Genomic DNA, 18,960 nt, shown 5'->3' on the forward strand with positions numbered 1-18,960 from the left:
ACCACATGTTGCCTGCGTACAATGCTCAAACCTCTTTTCACTCAGAATTCACAGAATAAGTGACAGCCTGTTTACTTTCTCCCAAGAAGACATGCAATCAACCTTTCTGTTAAAAACAGGGAACAAACAACGCAAAACTAGGATTACACAGCAAAAATGAGAAATAAATTAGCTGATGTTTGACAATCTGTTCACCTTAAAAACAAAAAACAAAAATACAAAAAACATAATTTAGATTAGAATATTTGTACTTTTTGTAATTCAGATATTAAATCTTTGGAGCATTCATTTTTATCTCGTAGTTAATGAAGACCTTTAGGGAAGCTTTTCAATATTGGATTACCTACAATGATCAAATTATTCCGATTCTTACATTTGAAAACATTACAGTGGGATTACAGTTGGGACAAAAAAAAAAAACAGAATTTGGGATATATAATTAAATTATAATCACATTAAATGGAAAGTTGTTTTTAAAAACAAATCAGATGTTTAGTGCTTATCTTAACAAAATTAAAAAAAATACAAAGAATATGTAAAAAGATGTTTAACTCAAAAAGCCCAGCACCTCTATAAGTTTCTTTGAAACCTAATTTCTGATTGATCACATGCATTTTCTTTCTTGTATTTTTCTGTCTTTATTTTGTTTTCCTGTTTTATAATTCTTCTGATTTGGTCGCTCAATGTTTCTTTTTTTGTAATGAATGTTTTTCTGGAATGTATAATGTGCCTTGTTTGATTTGTAAAATATTTTGTAAAGTTCAATAAAAAAAAAAATATTAAAATCACAATTTCTAGCTCAGTAGGTCCCCCTACAGGCAAGAAGGTTTTTACGACTGTTATGACACTGTTTAGATTAATTTGTGATTAATTGTTCTGTCACTCTAATATAACCAGTAATTTTAACTCTGATTAATGAAATCAAACATTTTGCACTCTGATTGAAAGCGTAGTTTTCACAAATATATCCATGTGCATGTTTATGTACATGTAAGAAATTATATGCAGGATAACATGTCTGGTCGTCTCAGGGCAAAATCTTTAAGCTAGATATTCTGAGGAGCAAAATTATGTTTCTACAGCCGAACAAAACTGATAAAGTTGAGTGGCTTCTACAATGTGAAAGCTCCATTATGTCCACAGGGCAGTGCTTAACTGCCATCAAGATAAAAAGCAACGAGAGGAAAACATCAATAAATCATGCCTTCTTAAAAGCTCTCCTCAGAATTCACTCTCTCTTTGCCCTTCTTTTCCCCAGCAGCAAACCTGAAGATGATATTTACTCTGCAATATATCACACCATGTTCAACTGAGATGGATAATGACTCTTTAAGTGAGGTTATATGTGTCTCACCTCAAGGGTCTGCATCAATGTGGGCTTGATGGCATCTTTCATTAGCACCGCCAGTGCACCACTCACACCCTGACAGAGAGGAAGAGAGAAAAACATTAGGGTGCTTTGGCAAACAAAGAAAGGTTACCAAAGTTCAGACAATATACAACTCTTAGAAAAACATCTGAAGTGAATGTGGGACAATAAACGAGCCTGTCATCTATTGGAAGCTTGTGTTTTATATTTTAATACTACAACTTTAGTTTTTGTCCCAAATAATAATAATTCACACTATTTGCTGATCATCACATTCCGAGTTTTGGTAAGATTTTTGTATCTTGGGAAATCAAAAGGGTTTATTTAACCTTACACAGGAATCTGCTTCAACTATGAAACAGCTTAGTCCTATGTGGGAAGGTGGAGGCAGTTGAATCTACAATGTCAGCAGCAGTTAAACTCTTTATATCTTAATAACAAGCAACACCTTTCAAAATTATCCAAGTTGCACACACATATTTTACACACATCTATCTGTATATATATATATATATATATATATATATATATATATATATATATATATATACACACACACATACACATACACACAGAAAATAAAGTAGGATCTCCTCCAACTCAAATGTTGGTTAAATACAAGCTATATTTGAAAATGTTATCAAAATTTTGAAATTGTTGAAACTATGTCATGATTTGAAATAATCCTAAATTATTTTTTAAAGCTGGCCATAGTTGCCGGTATACGAACATCGGTTAAGATGAAACTGATTAACGTTATCAATTGCAAGAAAACTGTAAGATGTCTGGTGTCAAAAGTCCTGGGGTCCTTGAATGAAATTAAACAGCAATACCCACCAGGTCTTCTGCTGAGACGGGCTGTCCAGAGCGGCTGGTTCCCACCACCATGCGTGCCAGCCTGTTTTTCATGTCTTCCAGGCTGTCTGCGAGAGCCAGAATAGCCATGATCTCACTAGCCACTGCAATGTCAAACCCAGTCTGAAGAACAGAGAGAAAAGTTTGAGGAAAACAAAGAAAAGATTTTGAATCTGAAATGTCCTTGTTTTTTTTAAACCAATCACAGAACCTTTTGCTCCAGGGGTTTGTAAATAAAAACTATGATGTACCAGTACATGTTTTACAGTCAAGGTAGGATATTTCATAGTCATTAACATTTAAACTGAATGAATGATATCGCTAAACCATTTTTGCTTCAGATTTCACACTGAGGGCAGAAACTAGAAACGTCCCTCAGACACTTTCCGCCTGGTTTATCACAGTGGCAGGAAAGTAAAACTGATTAATGTAGCCTGGTTCGAGGCATTTTTTTGTTTTTCTAGTTACTATGAACATGCTACTTTCGGTACTGTTTCATGTGAAACTAAAAAGTAAAAATCCTAAGAAAACAAGCCATCATGAGTGAATGAAAACCACTTACACAAACAGATGTGCACACACACAGGTAGTAAAAAAAACATCACATAGCTTTAATCACATAAATCCCCAAAGACCTCCAGAGTTCTATTCCCTATCCCACTGATAACATCCTGAGGGGTTACATGGTATCCAACGGTGGAGGAATGAAAGAGAAAACAGAGTGAACGACAGTAAATGTAGGCAAATGCTGAAGCACCTTGAGGACTATTCCAGCTGTGCATCTGTGTATATGAAGCATGTTATTTTTCTTCTTTTCTAAACATTTGCTTTCACTTATGGCTCCCTGCTTCCCATTAACTGGATTGTTTATTAACCAGATTTCATTTTACCATCATTAGCAGAGATTTATGGTTAAAATACTAGTGGACTTCATCATAAAAGAGGGAGGGTTTGTGTTTTAAAAGGTTTCTAATCAAGGTTATGTTGCGACAAACACTGCTTCACCATAATGTAGAACGCAAGTGATTAAAAAAAAATACTAATACCTGAGCAAGTTTTTACCAAATACTTTTAAACTGGGAAAAAAAAATGGTGATATTTTGGAATAAATGTAAAGTTTAGTCCACAAAACTGATTTTGTATAACATATCTTACACTAATGTTAGTTTAGAAATAATCAAAGCCAGGGTTAAGGATAAAAATGTGATGGAAGTTTTGACTGAAGAGCAGTTTAAGGATAAAGAAAGCAGCATACCTCTCTGGCCTGTCCTTTTTCAGTGCTTGCTTGTCCAACTGTGATCTTCCTCAAGAATCGGTCATTTGTATCAAGGACTGAAAAATATTTGACAAAATGACATTTCAACATACAGTAAACATGGTTATATCTACAGCTATGAACTTGCACCAGTGTGGATAGCTTTTCCACACATTGAGGTCTTGGTAACTGTCTGCAGAGTAGTTGTGGTCATAAAATGAGGAATAAAAAAAAACATGGTTTAGAGTTCTTGTCAACACATCTTTGATGTTAATTAGATTTATGCGACATTTATGATGTCACAGCAAGTCCTGGGTGAAGTCAGCACGTCTCCTCTCCGCCATCTGGCCACCGAAAGTGGTGCCAAGTAATCTCCGTTTGACTCTCAGGGGCTCAGAGTCTCCAGAGTCACTGCTTCACATTCAACAGTCTTCACTGTCCGCTACCACCTGTCTTTGCTAAACCCGTGATCTGTGTCCAAACCCACATTTGCCCAAAGAGATTCCCATTTGCATAGTCATTGTGATTCTACTGCAACAAAAAAATTATGTGACATTGCTTTAGACCAGAAAATCTATCCCAAAAAAAGGAAAATAAGAGCTTATATCAAAACATAATGACTCATATCTTTTCATATCCCCCTTTGTTGAGGACCACTGTCCTGCATGCTTTAGATGTCTCCTTGCATCAACACAGATGATTCAAATGAATGGTCGTCATCAGCTTGTCAACAAAGACAGCACACACTGCTCTAGTCACTGCCACTTACATGTACTGATAACTTTGCAGCAAAAAGGTGCATATAAAGTCTTTATTTAATGCTAGTTTCGTGTAAAGGTGCATGAAACAAGATGAAAAAACTCCCTCAACCAAAAGGATGTAAATAGTTCTAAACACAAAGCTGTCCTTGTTTAGTTTGAGCTGTGAGTCTAAAGAAATTCAGTCCAAAAAAGTTTTTTTTTGTTGTTATCACTATAACTTCTAGAAAAATAAAAAAAGTTGCAAAGCAAAATAAGTTTACAGATAGATACCTCTCTGCCAGGTGATCTTCGAAGGATCAAGATCAAGACGTACAAAGGTGCTGACTTGTTGAGGTGTGAGAGATGCAGGATCTGTTTCATTGATACCGAGACGCTGGAATGGAAAAGAGAAGAGTTATCTTCTTCAAGTGGTTTGAAAAGATATTGGTGAATAACGTTCATTTTTTAGCTCACCATTTGGTCCTACTTGTAACAATACAGTTGATAATTTGGATTGTTTTATTGTTTGTTTGTTTTACTTTAAGAAGTCCGAATTATGTCATTTTGAAGATAAGTATGTTGTAAATGTAAAGCACTTTGTGTTGCATTTTATACATGCATTAAAAGCGCTATATAAATAAAGTTTGATTTGATAAGTTGGAAAATATTTTCCAAGCATGTAGAATCAATCAGACTATGATCAAGTTAACATCTCTTTCTCTGCCTTATGTTCAAACTCTCACCTTCATAACATCAGTCATGTTTTTCTCTCTCTTTGTATTAGGTATTAACTATAAACAATTTACTTAAGATGGCCTGATAGTCACGCTCTAGGGAGAAAATTGAAGGTAAAGTGAGATCCCCTGGAGACCAAAATAGTTGTTATGTTGACCCTTGTGATGTTGGCACTGCTGTGTTTAGACTTACTTGTAGCCTGGAGATCTGGATGGGTGAAAATCTTCTGACTCCGTTCACTGAAGGGACCAGTCTACTGAACAAGGCCTTGATGGCAAAGCAGACGACAATTATCATTTGCATACAAATAAAAATGGACCTAATAAAATAGATAATCACCTTGTCTGATTGCGTGGCCTCATGGAGCATCCTGGCATCAATGGCCGCTGCTACCAGGTTGTTAGCAGCTGTGATGGCATGAATGTCACCAGTCAAATGGAGATTAAACTATATAGTAGAGGACAGAAAGTAAGAAAAGTCACATACATAAGACGGGGATAAATGCAAGTGTAAATAAGACAATCGGCATGTTTGCTCGGATTCTAGCCCTCTTTAGAAATCCAAGTCTCGCAGAAAACAAAACATTTTTTAATTACGAGCCAATCAGATGAAAAAGTACTGTGTGAGAGAGGAAGGTGGCTTATTGTAGACTGCAGGTCTGGACCCTTGTTCCCAATCTCAATCTACTCTCTGTTTTCCTTTGGAAAATAGCTGAAGTCTCAGCTCCAGGGGTTGGACATGTTCGCATGTGTGTCTTTTTTTAAAGAAAATAACAGGTCTCTGCATGGATTTAGTCTTTGAAACCTGCCCGGGTCCTGCTTGGGAGCTCTGCGGGTCTGTCTGCATGTCTTACCTCCTCCATGGGGATGACCTGGGCATATCCCCCTCCTGCAGCTCCCCCTAGGCACAAAACAGAGGTACCACAGTCAGAGGAGACAAGGACATGAAACAGAGCAGAACTGAGTAATGGACTCCAAATGAACTACTCCGCCCCAGAGCAAAATTTATCAGAGTAAGAAACACCGGCCTCATGCTGACAAAGAAAACTTTCCGCTATGTTACTTGATACATTCCTAACTTCTGAATTGGACTCCAGCTGTCCAAAAAAAGAAAATGTTTTCAAAATAACAATTCACACCATTTGAATTAAATCCACTTCCGATTTTATATGAAAAACACATCAGTTGACTAACGTAAACTTACTTTTGTGATCGTTTTCTTACAAAAAAAATATTAAGAATCAAGAATTTATATTGTCACTATGCAGGCATAATGATTATTTGTTCAGGACCTCTTGGCTTGGTTTACACCAAAACAAACAGTATAACTATATCTAAATAAATATAAAAATAGAATAGAAATAGTAAAAGTAATCAAAGTTCAAATCAGTCTATGTGGGGAGTAGATGTATTAGGGGCAGTGTTGTGCTAGTTACTGAAAAATAGTAACTAGTTACCATTACTAGTTACTTCATTAAAAAAGTAACTCAGTTACTTAGACCAAAAAGTAATGCGTTACTATGAAAAGTAACTATTTAGTTACTTTAAATAAAAACACGTTTTTAAATGCTCCCATTAATCCCCTCTAGCCTTCATTTCAGCAGGTACTATATGGATTTGCATTGTGCATCGTGTTCTCCATTCTGATTGGCTAAACAGTCTCCCCGCTTCTTCAATTCCTGTATCAATAACGTTGGTCGCTTAGCAACAAGCTGAGAACGGCCAATGAGCTTCAGCAGCAGCTCAAGAACGGGACCCTTTGATGAATCGTTCATTACAGTCTCAAATATAACCAATGGTGGCATGTCAGTTTATAAGAATCTTTTTGCCCAGAAGAAAAAAGACCGTCAACGACCCATAACTATTTTCTTCTCTCGAAAAAACACACCTGCACCGCGGCTTTAGGAGAAAAAGACGCTACAGAGTCGGGATGCAGCAGCTCAGAAGAGCAGTGGAATACGTGCGAGGCGGGGCTGAACTCCGCAATTTGAAGCCTTCTATAATAATTGTAAAAAGAATTTCACTTATCACGGATTCTTTTTGGAACGTAACCCTGCGAAAAACGAGGGATTACTGTAATGACAATATCTCCACGTTGCGAAACTCGCCTTCTCTTGGCTCGCCATGACCGCTCATGTTTTTGAATGCACACACACACGCCCACTAGGTTTCCTCTGGTCTCCGCGTGTGGGGAAAAAAGCTTCACTGTAGCCAGAAATAACGGAGTAAAGCACCGCTTGGTAACGGTAACTGCGTTACTGAATTTAAAAAGTAATGTGTTAGAGTATTAGTTACCGCAAAACTAACGGCGTTACTAAATAACGCGTTAGTCCCAACACTGATTAGGGGTATGGGGTGATGGATTTTACAGCTCTGGAGAAGCTGTGTCTCAGTCTGTTTGTGTGGGTATTGATGCTCCTGTACCTCTTTCCGGATGGAAGAGGCACAAACAGTTCGTGTCATGGGTGGGTGCGGTCTGTGGCTATACGACTGGCCCTCCTTTGGACCAGACTGTCGTATATTGAGTCCAGATGTTGGAGGGGACTCCCCACAATCCCCTGTGCCGTCTTGACTACACGGGCCAAGTCCTTCCTGCCTTGTGCAGTGCAGCTCCCATACCACACTGTCGCACTAAAACAGGAGGAGGCTCTCTATTGGGGTTCTGTAGAAGTTTGTCAGAAGCTGGGGGGAGAGTCCAGTCCTTTTCAGTTTCCTCAGGAAGAAGATCCTTTGTTGGGCCTTCTTCAGCAGTTGTGATATGTGCATGCACCAAGTGAGGTCAGATGTGATGTGGATGCCCAGGAACTTGATGTTATGCACCCGCTCCACCTCCGCCCCATGAATGAGGAGAGGGGTGTGTTCTGTCTTCCTGGATGTCCTGAACTCCACAATGAGCTCCAGGAAGACCTCTCCTCATATAACAAATTATATACACTCATTGTTTTTAGCACAAATTATTTTAAAAGAAGCAATCCTTTAAATAAGAAATAAGTGTATAATATTGTAAAGAAAAATGTAGTGAGAAGAAAATGTTTTTCCGTTTTAGTGAAGATACAGTACATCCTGTGCAGTAAAAAAAAGAAAAGAAAAAAGGTTGCTGACCTTTAACGCCAAAGGTTGGTCCTTGGGAAGGTTGTCGGAGACAAGCAAAGGAGTTGAGCTTCAGATGGGCAGACATGGCCTGGACGAGACCGATGGTCACGGTGCTTTTGCCCTCACCCAGAGGGGTAGGAGTTATTCTAGATGAACAAAAAAAAGAAAACATTTTAGAAGTTCCCAGCTTTAGATCTTTAAATGTATGTGAATTGATATCATAATCCCATTACTATTGATAGGTGCACTCAGGTAATTAATCAGAGTTGAATTTCAAATCATCTAAACAGTTTCACACTCACCCAGCAACCAGGATATATTTGCCATCAGGCTGTGATTGTAAGCGGTCTAACAGGGAGAGTTGGACCTTAGCTTTGCTTCTGCCATAGGCTTCAAGCTCTTCTGGCAGCAAACCAATTTCCTCAGCCAGCTGATCTACTGGCTTTGGTGTCTGAGCCCTGGATATCTGGATATCACTGAAACAGCAGGAACATTCATTTAGACTCGTCTGAAAGCTTGTGTGGACAATGGATTTACTTGACAAACAGCTATGACATAAAGGCTCCTCAGTCATACCTTGGCACGGGGTTCAGGGGCTGCAGTTTGAGGCTGCGCAGATGCCAGGGTCTGTATTGCTGTTCCTGGAGCCACCGGCTGCAGCTACGCACCACATTCTACAGAAAGAAAAGAGATTGAAAACAAAACGCAAGACATAACAAAAATGTAAGTGAAGAAATCTGAAACAAACAAAGAAAAAAAGACTCCATACCTGTGCTCTGTAAGCTGCTGTGAGGTATCCTAATCCTGATCTTGAGGACAACTCAATGGCATGGTCATCTAAATTGAAAAATTATTACAAAAAGAGTAAAAATAGAGGAGGTATGTCTTTCTTAGTGTACAGTGTGTGACACTAGTGTGTCTCTACAATCTTTTTGGTGAGCTGGAATGATGAACTTTAAATAATTTTGTTTTAAAAAGTGTGATGACAAGTCAAACTCTCATTCCATTTTTAATGCAGTTTGATTCTACGTAGGTGCAACATAGTGGGTCATACCTGTCTCCAGGGTAGGCTCACAGTGAATGATAGCAGCTCCTGGTCGGATCCACGTCGGTGGAACGTCCATATTTTCACCATCTAACAGAACCACGGCATCAGCTTGCATCATCTAGTGAAAAATAGAAATAGTGACATATTATGGATAGATGGATAGAGCCCTAAAATGTCAGACATTCCCTTAGTTACTCCACAGTCTTCTTTAATCTATGTGATTTTTTGCTAAAGTTAGGAACATCCATTCAACCAACAGTGACGAAAAAGTGTTTCATATTCCTTATCTAGGAAGGACCACTGCAATGTTTAGACTTCCAGTTTTACAACCTACAGTCTCATATCTCCATTATCAAAACTGTTCCAGTCAGTTATGTTACCAGTGTGTGTTGACCACTTGAGGACTTGAGGACTCTGTTTGCTTAGCCAATTCCTAAGCTGCCATTTCTTTAAAAAATTTTAGAGAAGATTGGATTCTGTCAACTATAATCATTTATGGAAGAAAATGACACACTGGAGATTTTCAATCCGGCTTTAAAGCCCCCATAGCATCGAATCAGCATTATTAAGGCTCATTAATTATATGTTCTTGGCATGTGATTCTAGTTACCATATTGTGTTGGTTCTGCTTGATGTTACTGCTGCTTTTCACACAGTGGACCACAACTTTTCTTATCACGCTTAAATCACCTAGTAAGCATTTGTGACAGAGGACTTGATTGGTGTAGGCCAGGGATCAGCAACCCGCGGCTCTAGAGCCACATGCGGCTCTTCAGCGCCGCCCGAGTGGCTCCCTGGAGATTTTTCAAAAATGTTTCTTCTTTTCTTTTTCCTTTTTTACCTCTTTTTTCAGTTTTTTTCCTTCCTTTTTCCTTTCCTTTTTAATCTCGACATTTTGACTTTTTTCTCTACATTTTACTTCAACATTAATCTCGACATTTCGACTTTTTTCTCGACAGTTCGACATTTTTCTTGACATTTCAACTTTTTTCTAAACATTTCGACCTTTTCTCGACATTTCAACTTTTTTCTAAACATTTCGACCTTTTCTCGACATTTCGACTTTTTTTCTCGACATTTCGACTTTCGCCATTTGCCTTCATTCTAAGGCTTATACAAGACTTTTCATTCTTTGCGGCTCCAGACATATTTGTTTTTGGTCCAATATGGCTCTTTCAACATTTTGGGTTACCGACCCCTGGTGTAGGCCTTATCTGGGTGATAAGGTCCTTCTGTGTCAACAGTTTAGGCTCAGAATCATCTTGCTCGCCTGTGTCCCACAGGGCTCAGGTCTAGGGCCACTGCTTTTGCCCTGTATTTACTGCCTCCGAGGCTACCCAGGCAATGAAAGAATGATCCATGCATTCATTTCATCCCGTTTGATTACTGTAGTAGACTTTTTGTTGGAGCGAGTCAGTACTTGTTCTCGCACCTGCAGCTGGTTCAGCACATGACTTATAACTGGTATCCATAAAAGAGAGGACATTCCCCCTGTGCTAGTTTCAGTCCACCTCCCTCTGTCAATGAGGGATGTAGGCAGAAGTTTCACTCAGAAACAAAAACACAAAAGATTTAAATGGATTTGTTTTCATGTACTATATTGTAAACAATCCAACGCTTGGTGAAGCAGAATTCACCAAGCGTTGGATTGTTCACCCACTAATAGGGAACGTGAGCTTGGTTTAGACCGTCGTGAGACAGGTTAGTTTTACCCTACTGATGTGTTGTTGCAATAGTAATCCTGCTTTAGCTGTATAAAACCTGTGTTTTATGGAGCCCTGCTGACCTGCTGCTCCTGGAAATGCAGAGATCTAGTAGGACGCTCAGAAAGGACATGGTCATCTGTGTTGCTTCTCCCCAATTGTTGAATAACCCGCCCCCCGCAAATTAGAGAGGCCCCTTCAATGTGCAATTTAAAAACTCAGCCTAAAACCCATTTTTACTGTTTGGCTTTCAACCTCAGTGGGATTAGTTTCTTTATTTGATATTAGCTGTTTTAATTGATTTTATTGTGTTGAATTTCAGTTGTTTTTGTGTCCTGTTTCATGTTTTTCATCTCTGACGTTTGTATCTGCTTGATGTTTCAAATAGCCTCTTATAGTTTTTAGCATTCAGTTATGTACAGCACGTTGTCTTAGCTGTGGTTCTTTTAAAGTGCTTTATAAATAAGGTTGGTATGGTGCCAGAGATTACAACATGAGTCTGCACATTAAAAAAGCCAACAGTGACACCGTGTGGTCAGTCACTAGAACAGCACATACTGTAAAGGAGGCACCAACTCAAAACTAAGACAGTTCAATATGTAGAGTATGAAGGTCAAATTAAAAAAATAAATACATAAAGATGTATTAAATGTATTATTGCAAGTAAAAAAAGAAGACTCCTCCATGTAAGTTAACCAACCTTTGTTTGTAGGTTCTTAGAGTTCCAATCACTCCTCATAACTTCCATCCCGCTTCTTTCAATCAGGCACTGTAGAGCCAACCTTAGGGGTCCTTCTTTTCCAACTAGCAGGACAGCTTTTCCCTCCAGAGGAGCATCTGTAGAAAGATTGATCAGTTACAACTGTTTAAATACCTAATAAACAACAAAAACAACTGAACTGAGGGTGTTAAACTAAAAGTTAGTTCACTTTCTTCCTACCTATTCATTTCAAATTTACCATCACCACCACTACTACTACCACCAACTCAGGATCAAATGTAAATAAAAATGTTGGGTAAATGATAGTAAGCACAGCAGTAAATCTACAACAGATTGAATTTGAAAAGAATCAAGGTGATGTGACGTCTCGAAGACCAAGCTTCAAAACTGAACTTCTGCGACAGGACCTTACATGAAGTGCGCTTAAATATATGCCAAGAAATTATTATTATGTCCTGATACATTAAACTGTTGAGTTACGTTGGGGTCATATTACTGTCACTATCTTAAGGCCCTTTCACACAGCCAGTTCGAGGCGGGAACGTTGCGCCTTTAAGCCGCCTCGCTGTTCTGTGTGAAAGTCACGGAGGCGGAATGGGGGGGCCAAGTGGCCCCACCAATAAGCCGGCAGCGGAGGTAGTCACAGAGCCGAAACGGGGTCTGTGTGAATGACACAGCCGGCATGCCGCTGACATGACGGTCGGACTGGCGCTGTCGTCACGCCTCTGATTGCGGAACGCCGGCATGCTGTGTGAATTTACAGACGGGAGCGGCGTTATGCCGGCGTTGTATGGTTCTGTGTGAACCAACAAAGGCGGCGTATTGGCAGGACTTCTTTACACCAATATTGCAGAATCTCTGTGTGAAAGGGGCTTTAGTGTTCAAGCCTTTACGCAAAGGTGAAAATACAGTTTTTGCTCTTTGTCCTGGATAGCTTTATAATATTTTTTAAAAATTAAAAATCTCTTGGGAGTCTGTCACGACTCCATTTGTCATGATATGTTGATTTCATAGGGGCATTAAGTTCATAGTGTCCACGCAACCAAGCAGATAAAATGCATTATTTTCAAGTGTTTGCCTCTTTTTTGTAATCTAAAGATTTAGACATCAACATCCCCACAGCTGAACAAACACAGCTGCAGATAATAATATCATTAATAAGCAGGTTTTGGCATTCAGCAGTAACTGCAGTCAATACAATAAGGTACAGAACAAAGTTTTATCAGGTAGAGCTGTGTTGTCAACATGAGAGCATCTTCGAAAGGAATTATTTCAGAGGTTAATTTAAATCTGAATCTAAACAGAATTTAATCAATACTGCTGATGATTTTACACCCTTACTGTATAAAAGCAGAAGGTGGTGGTGCAGTCTTCTGTTTTCAAACATTGTTACAGTCATTTTTAAAATCAGAGATTGTCAGAGATTTCCGTTAACAGAAACTCACCGTGTTTCCCCAGCATGTCCACAACAGCCCCAGCTACAGGTGGCATGAATCCTTTGCTCAGGTCTCCTCGCACCAGGCGGCCCATATTCAAATCTGACATGCTGAAAAAAGACAGAAAAACACATAAATACAAAAGAATTCTCAAGTGTTACCCTATTTTATTTTTGGGAAGTCACTCAATTTTTACCAGTCACAACAATCAAACATTTTCATGATATTAATACAACATATTAAACCTAAACATTCATGCAAACTACATGAAAACCAAAACCGAATTTATAAAACTAATCATTGCTTGAAAGCAGAAAAAAAGGACAAAGATATAAATTCAAAGCTCTATTTCACAGTCTTTGAAGAAACAATAGATATGTATGAAATAATCATTTGACAGGTTAATTAATCCTTCAGCTTTGACTAATTTATTGAATTCGCCCTTATATTTAATGTTATATGTTACATATGAATGATTTTGAATTTAAAAGACGACAAATATTTTTTTATTATTGAGAAACACCCACCCCTCCCACTGAAATCACTTCTATAAATCAAGAGCACCACATATCTAATTTTTATACGTTTTTTCTTTTTCATGGGACTGTATTTAATGAATTAGCTTGGGAGGATTTTTTTCCTCAACTGAACCAGTTTTCCACTAATTTGTGATGATTATAAAGGGTGCCTTGGTCATTTTCTCATTCCCTGCAGCGTTGTGGACACACACTAAACATTTTGTCTTAATTCTGTTCAGGCCTTTCTTATTTGGGTCAGACTAGACAAGCCTCGTGAGTGAATGCATATAATTCTTTTAAGACATAGAACCACATGCAAGCAGTGCTATCCATCTGCTTGGTGGTTTAGTTTAGTTTAGTTTATTTAGCACATAACATAAAAAAATAACATTACACAAATAAGTGCAGTTAAAAGAAACTGTGCAGGGAGGAGCGAGCAAGCCAGTAGGCTTATGAGGAGCCCCCACCTAATAACATTTAACAAAATAGTTATGAGGATACAAAATCATAAAAATAAATAATATCATAAAAATTGCATGTAGAACATGAATGAAAATAAAATAAAATAAAAAATAAATAAATAAATAAATAAAAAAAATAAACATAACATAAACACGTCTACTTCAGCATTTCAAACACTCTTTAAAGGCAATCTAATACATTATTTTTACTATTGTAAACCATTTAGAGTACTTTTTTAAGTTATGCCCTTCTATGGGACCAATGACATTTCAGGCAGCACATTAGAAATATTATATGTAAACAGGTCTTCCTCTGGAGGATTTTACCCGTCCATGTCCTTCTCAGGTTTAAGCGTGTTTACCACTCGACTGGTGAGGGAAGCCGGGGGGAGGTGGAGGTAAACTCCATGCACCCTGGGGTCATCGTTCAACTTCAACAACTCTTCTACGATCTAAATACAAGACAGACAGACATAGCATAGATTTGTGAAAGTGGAGCATCAGGGCTCCTTAGGGTCAGGAAGTGTAATGTAAATCAGCCACTGTCAGCTCAAATGCCTAAACTATTCCCAGTAATTCCTTCCTTCTGAATGCGAGTAGCTGAGAGGATTCCCCTATAGCCTAAGTTATCAAGAAATGTAGTAAAATGGGGGAGAAAAAACTCCAATGCGAAAGGAATAACAAAATTATTTTTCAACTGAAAATTGAGCACTGCTAACATGCTGATCTAAAGTTATACAATGGCTTACACTTTTCAATAAAGTACTGAATACAGTATGACTACATGCTGCACAGCCAAATATGTAAGAAATCATGTAAGGACTTGCTAAAAGATGATGAGTGGTATTAACTGAACGTGTGACGCAGATTCACTTACTTCATCTTCACTGTACTCTTTCGACAGACAAATCTGAGTCACATCAAAGCCAATCTGTGGACATAAAAGCAGCATGATCAGAACTGTTTACTATGAGGTGACCAAAATCCCCACAGGATGAGCTGCCAGCAAGACAATTACCTTTCCAGCCATCTTCTTATTTATCTCCAAAATGCTGTCATCTTCACCTGCCTTTGAGATAAAAGAAACCGATTGAGCAAACCACACAGAGACGTGATAGTCTAGGAATGCAGAGCAGTGTCAGTAAATAAAGATACCACCGAGGTCAAAGGTAAAATGAGGCGAAGCGAGCCACATCTAGCAAAACACAGCTCTGTCAAGATAAAGGAAATTTGCTACTTGTTTTTCTCCATAGCTTTCAAAAATGTCAAGGTAACCTGACATAAAAAAGACATTTGGATGTTTTTTTTAACGTTGGGAAGTATATATCTTACAAAGTACTTCTTTTTTCTAGACAATACCTGTAAAATAGCTAGCAAAGGTTGGACGTTTGGATTTCTTCGATACAGAGCTGCCATTGCCTCTTTGGTGCTCTGAACCACTTCCCTGTGGGGGGGGGGCAAAAAGTTTGTTAGCAATGTTAATATTCACACAAGGGGTTATACACAGAATAAAGACCAACCACAAAATACCCAAGGTTGACAAAAGATACAGTTTCTTGAAAGTCCACTAAAGACTGTTTAATCTGAGTCTATCCTCACAGACCCCATGTAAAAGTGTCCAACTATGCCAGAAAAAGTACATAGCTAGATACAGAGAATGGTTTTAGTCTTTGTCTTGTCCTTAAATGGCAACTGCAGATATTGAAGGTTTTAAATAACTCAAAAGATTTAAATTATACCAAGGCTTACCATTAATTATGGCTGCAAAACCCCACTTAACAACAACCAGCTGCTGAAGTCGACAACAGCTATGATGTCTTTAATCAATGAGCAACACAATGGTGTCTTGGCCATGCACATCTACTATACATAGTTAATAATAAAGTTTTTCTAAAGATTATGGGAAAAAAAAAAAAATTCCTTCAGGAAAGTATGACTTCAGCTTTTAAAACTGTGTTTGGGGATTAATGTGTAGAAAACATGAAACACAGGGCATATAATTCCTCAAACTCAAGCTCGAAACCACTGCCAACCATCCGATGAATACTTTTCTTTTTAGTAGTTTCTAAATGAATCTGCCGTGACACACCTGCCAATAAACTGAGCACAAAGTCTTGGCTCAAATATACGTCAGATGGATTGCACTTAAAACCAGGGGCTGAAGCTTGTACTTGCTTTTTACCCATGTTCAGATCTAAGCATCCAGCTCTTACAGCGGGCACCAACTGGTCAACTGCTTATAGCTCTTGAAAATGTGTAGCACTCATTTCTGAGACACTCTATAGCTTGGATCTAAGTCATCGAACAGTACCCACAGGGTTCTCAAATTTCTAGTTTGCAACTCATGTTTCTAGAAATAATGAAAAGGTTCACAGCACAAATTGGGACATGAGTAGTTGTCACTATAATCCTTATATGATAATGATTTGAGAATATTAGCTGCAGTAAAGACAAAACTTTCAGATTTTTTAGCCTCCTGTTATTGACACTAGATATCTGGAAATTGATTTCTACTTGCTATATGTCAAGAAGACCATATATTTAAAGCATGTGGATTTGAAGGAATAGAGATTTAGACGAGCTAGCAAAAACAAGCATAACAAGTCAATAGAGAGCGATTTTTGCGATTGCATTTCGGTCAATAGTTCTACCTTTTGTGCCCAGCGTTTACTATTTTACCTTTATACAACATGCTGTCTGATACTACAAAACAAAACTCCCAAATCTCCTAGAAAAAACAACATATCTGTTGTTTGTATATTTTTCATTTTCATATAACCGTGCAGATTTTCTGGATCTGAAACCCATTTAACAATTTGTGTTTTCAGTGACAGCAGCATGTTTGAGATTTTGTATGCTTTTTATCACTTCTTAGATTCTGCATATGTACTGTCTAACCAGGAGCGATGTTAACTTGATTGGACTTTTTTCTTTTGACTCTGTGGAGTCAAGTGATATCTTCTTTCACTGTATGTTGGTGACTGATGTGGCAAATAAATATGCACTTAATGTAATACCACAAACCTACTGGAGAAGGATTTTTTTCCCTCTCAATTTCTTTAGGCAAAAAAATGTGTAGTTACATCAGCTGCCCACTATACCCCTCATGACATCAAGTGGGAGGAGCAACTATAGTAACACTGACCTACATTTCTTTCACAACATGTAAACATAGACCTTATCAAGTCCACCTACAGATACTTATTCCCACTATGCAACGGATGACATAAATAATATCTGTACATTTTATTTAAGACAACAAAACCATCGTCTTTTTGTATCATAAAACTATTAACATGATCGCATTGGCATTTGCCTTTACAAACACAAACACACACACACACACACACACACACACACACACACACACACACAAAGTGATTTAACAAATAGTACATTTCATAAAGTTACCGCAGAACTTTCCTGCATCAGCTCGTTTGGTTTAACACTGATTTCCAGTATTTTGTGGCGGATTGTATGAATTGCATGTCTGGCAACAATAGGAGAAGTTACATCAGATAACTCGAGTGTCTCTGATCAAACAGAAGCACGTGCAAAACTGGCTGCTAATCAAGAGGCCATGAACGCCGGCGAGACTCAAGGCTGATTTATGGTCCTGCGTTAAATCGACGCAGAGCCTACGCCGTAGAGTTCGCGGGCGACGCGCACCTTACGCCGTAACCTCTGCGTCGATTTAACGCAGAACCATAATTCAGGCTTCACTTGCTTGAACAAAATACAACTCATCCGTATCATATGTGTGAGCGTGGATACATATAAAAACACCAAACTCAGTACTTCATTTGATTAAAAGGTGATATTTCTCACCCGATCGAGCTGTCGTACTGGTCCCCACCTCCCTGTTGGGACTGCTCCCCAGAGTTGACGGTATATTTGGGCTGGGTGCCGCTGCTGGTGGCGGCGGCTCTGCTCAGGTTTACCCGGGGACTGGCCACCTCGCCGGGGAGACATCTCCGCGACAAGCCGCTCCATCTGCTTCCTGGACGGGCTGCGGGCATCCTAAGACCGCCACAAGCGCTGCGAACTATGGCCAACCTCATGATTGTTGTATCTTTCTTTCTTAGTTTAAGCCTTGAAAGTGTAGTCTGTTCGTTTTGCTTGTGGAGATCCCGTGGATGAGGCTGCTGCAGCTTTCTGCAAGAGAAGGAAAGAACAAGTCAAAAGGTGGCCACGGGAGGATGGAGGTACGGCGCCTTCAGGGGCCGTCGGAAATTCTGAAGACGGATATATCGATACGTTCAAACAACCCTAACATATGACAATTCCAGCACAGAGAGGGGCTTTATGACAACAAAATGTTATGGGAGGAACGCATCATGTCACGTTGTCTGTGTTTTAACCTATCAAAGGACTACAGGGTGGAATGTGATTATTTCAGTTTTAATTAAACACCAGCCTACTGTTCTCCTCTGCTTCATGGTCAAAGCTAAACTTCAGTGGTTTGAAGTTTGAAGTTAGAAGTTTATTCACAATACCATAATAATAGTTATAACAATACAATCAATTTAAGTCGGTAGAGTGAATGGGTCCCCCAAGGAAGCTAGGAAAGCTTATAGGTGGGGGCCCATAGTTCATATAAGGGTAGTGGTACAGTTAGGGTTGCCACCTTTCAGAAATAGAACTAAGGGACGCCCTGATTTCAGCAGCGCAGGAGCCAAAAAAAAGCCCCAAAACTTCTAAACTGAATAAAAATGTGTTTATTTTATATGAAAAAACTAAATGCTTTGATTTAAAGTTTAAAGTGCTTTAATAGCATTGAACTTGCATGACTGTACAGACAGACAACCATACTAGCAACTGAAATATCCTCCTATACTATGTATGTCCACATCAGCCCAGATGTATAATATAGCCTACAGGTGAAGAATATGGTGTAAAAGTTAATTTATTTCAATAATTCAACTAGAATATGGTGTAAAAGTTAATTTATTTCAATAATTCAACTAGAATATGGTGTAAAAGTTAATCTATTTCAATAATTCAACTAGAATATGGTGTAAAAGTTA

The 18,960-nt window shown here is 38.5% G+C and overlaps 1 protein-coding gene across 1 annotated transcript in view; it reads right to left on the reverse strand.

The window, feature by feature from the left end:
• Window positions 1-18,132, reverse strand: part of mthfd1l (methylenetetrahydrofolate dehydrogenase (NADP+ dependent) 1 like) — a 34,754-nt gene extending 16,622 nt beyond the window's left edge. Inside the window, exons 1-19 of the mRNA XM_061747103.1 lie at window positions 17,762-18,132; window positions 15,293-15,377; window positions 14,952-15,002; window positions 14,811-14,864; window positions 14,261-14,385; window positions 12,964-13,064; window positions 11,498-11,634; window positions 9,101-9,212; window positions 8,816-8,883; window positions 8,623-8,720; window positions 8,349-8,522; window positions 8,056-8,192; window positions 5,808-5,854; window positions 5,294-5,401; window positions 5,147-5,221; window positions 4,511-4,613; window positions 3,480-3,556; window positions 2,207-2,347; window positions 1,355-1,423 (exon numbers count right to left, since the gene is read on the reverse strand). Coding sequence (XP_061603087.1) covers window positions 1,355-1,423; window positions 2,207-2,347; window positions 3,480-3,556; window positions 4,511-4,613; window positions 5,147-5,221; window positions 5,294-5,401; window positions 5,808-5,854; window positions 8,056-8,192; window positions 8,349-8,522; window positions 8,623-8,720; window positions 8,816-8,883; window positions 9,101-9,212; window positions 11,498-11,634; window positions 12,964-13,064; window positions 14,261-14,385; window positions 14,811-14,864; window positions 14,952-15,002; window positions 15,293-15,377; window positions 17,762-17,994 — 1,995 coding nt within the window. The 5' untranslated portion in view covers window positions 17,995-18,132. The remainder of the gene's footprint in view (window positions 1-1,354; window positions 1,424-2,206; window positions 2,348-3,479; window positions 3,557-4,510; window positions 4,614-5,146; window positions 5,222-5,293; window positions 5,402-5,807; window positions 5,855-8,055; window positions 8,193-8,348; window positions 8,523-8,622; window positions 8,721-8,815; window positions 8,884-9,100; window positions 9,213-11,497; window positions 11,635-12,963; window positions 13,065-14,260; window positions 14,386-14,810; window positions 14,865-14,951; window positions 15,003-15,292; window positions 15,378-17,761) is intronic.
• Window positions 18,133-18,960: the final 828 nt, after the last annotated feature.

The sequence above is a fragment of the Cololabis saira genome, chromosome 18, assembly GCF_033807715.1.
Source record: "Cololabis saira isolate AMF1-May2022 chromosome 18, fColSai1.1, whole genome shotgun sequence".
NCBI classification, from domain to species: domain Eukaryota; kingdom Metazoa; phylum Chordata; class Actinopteri; order Beloniformes; family Belonidae; genus Cololabis; species Cololabis saira.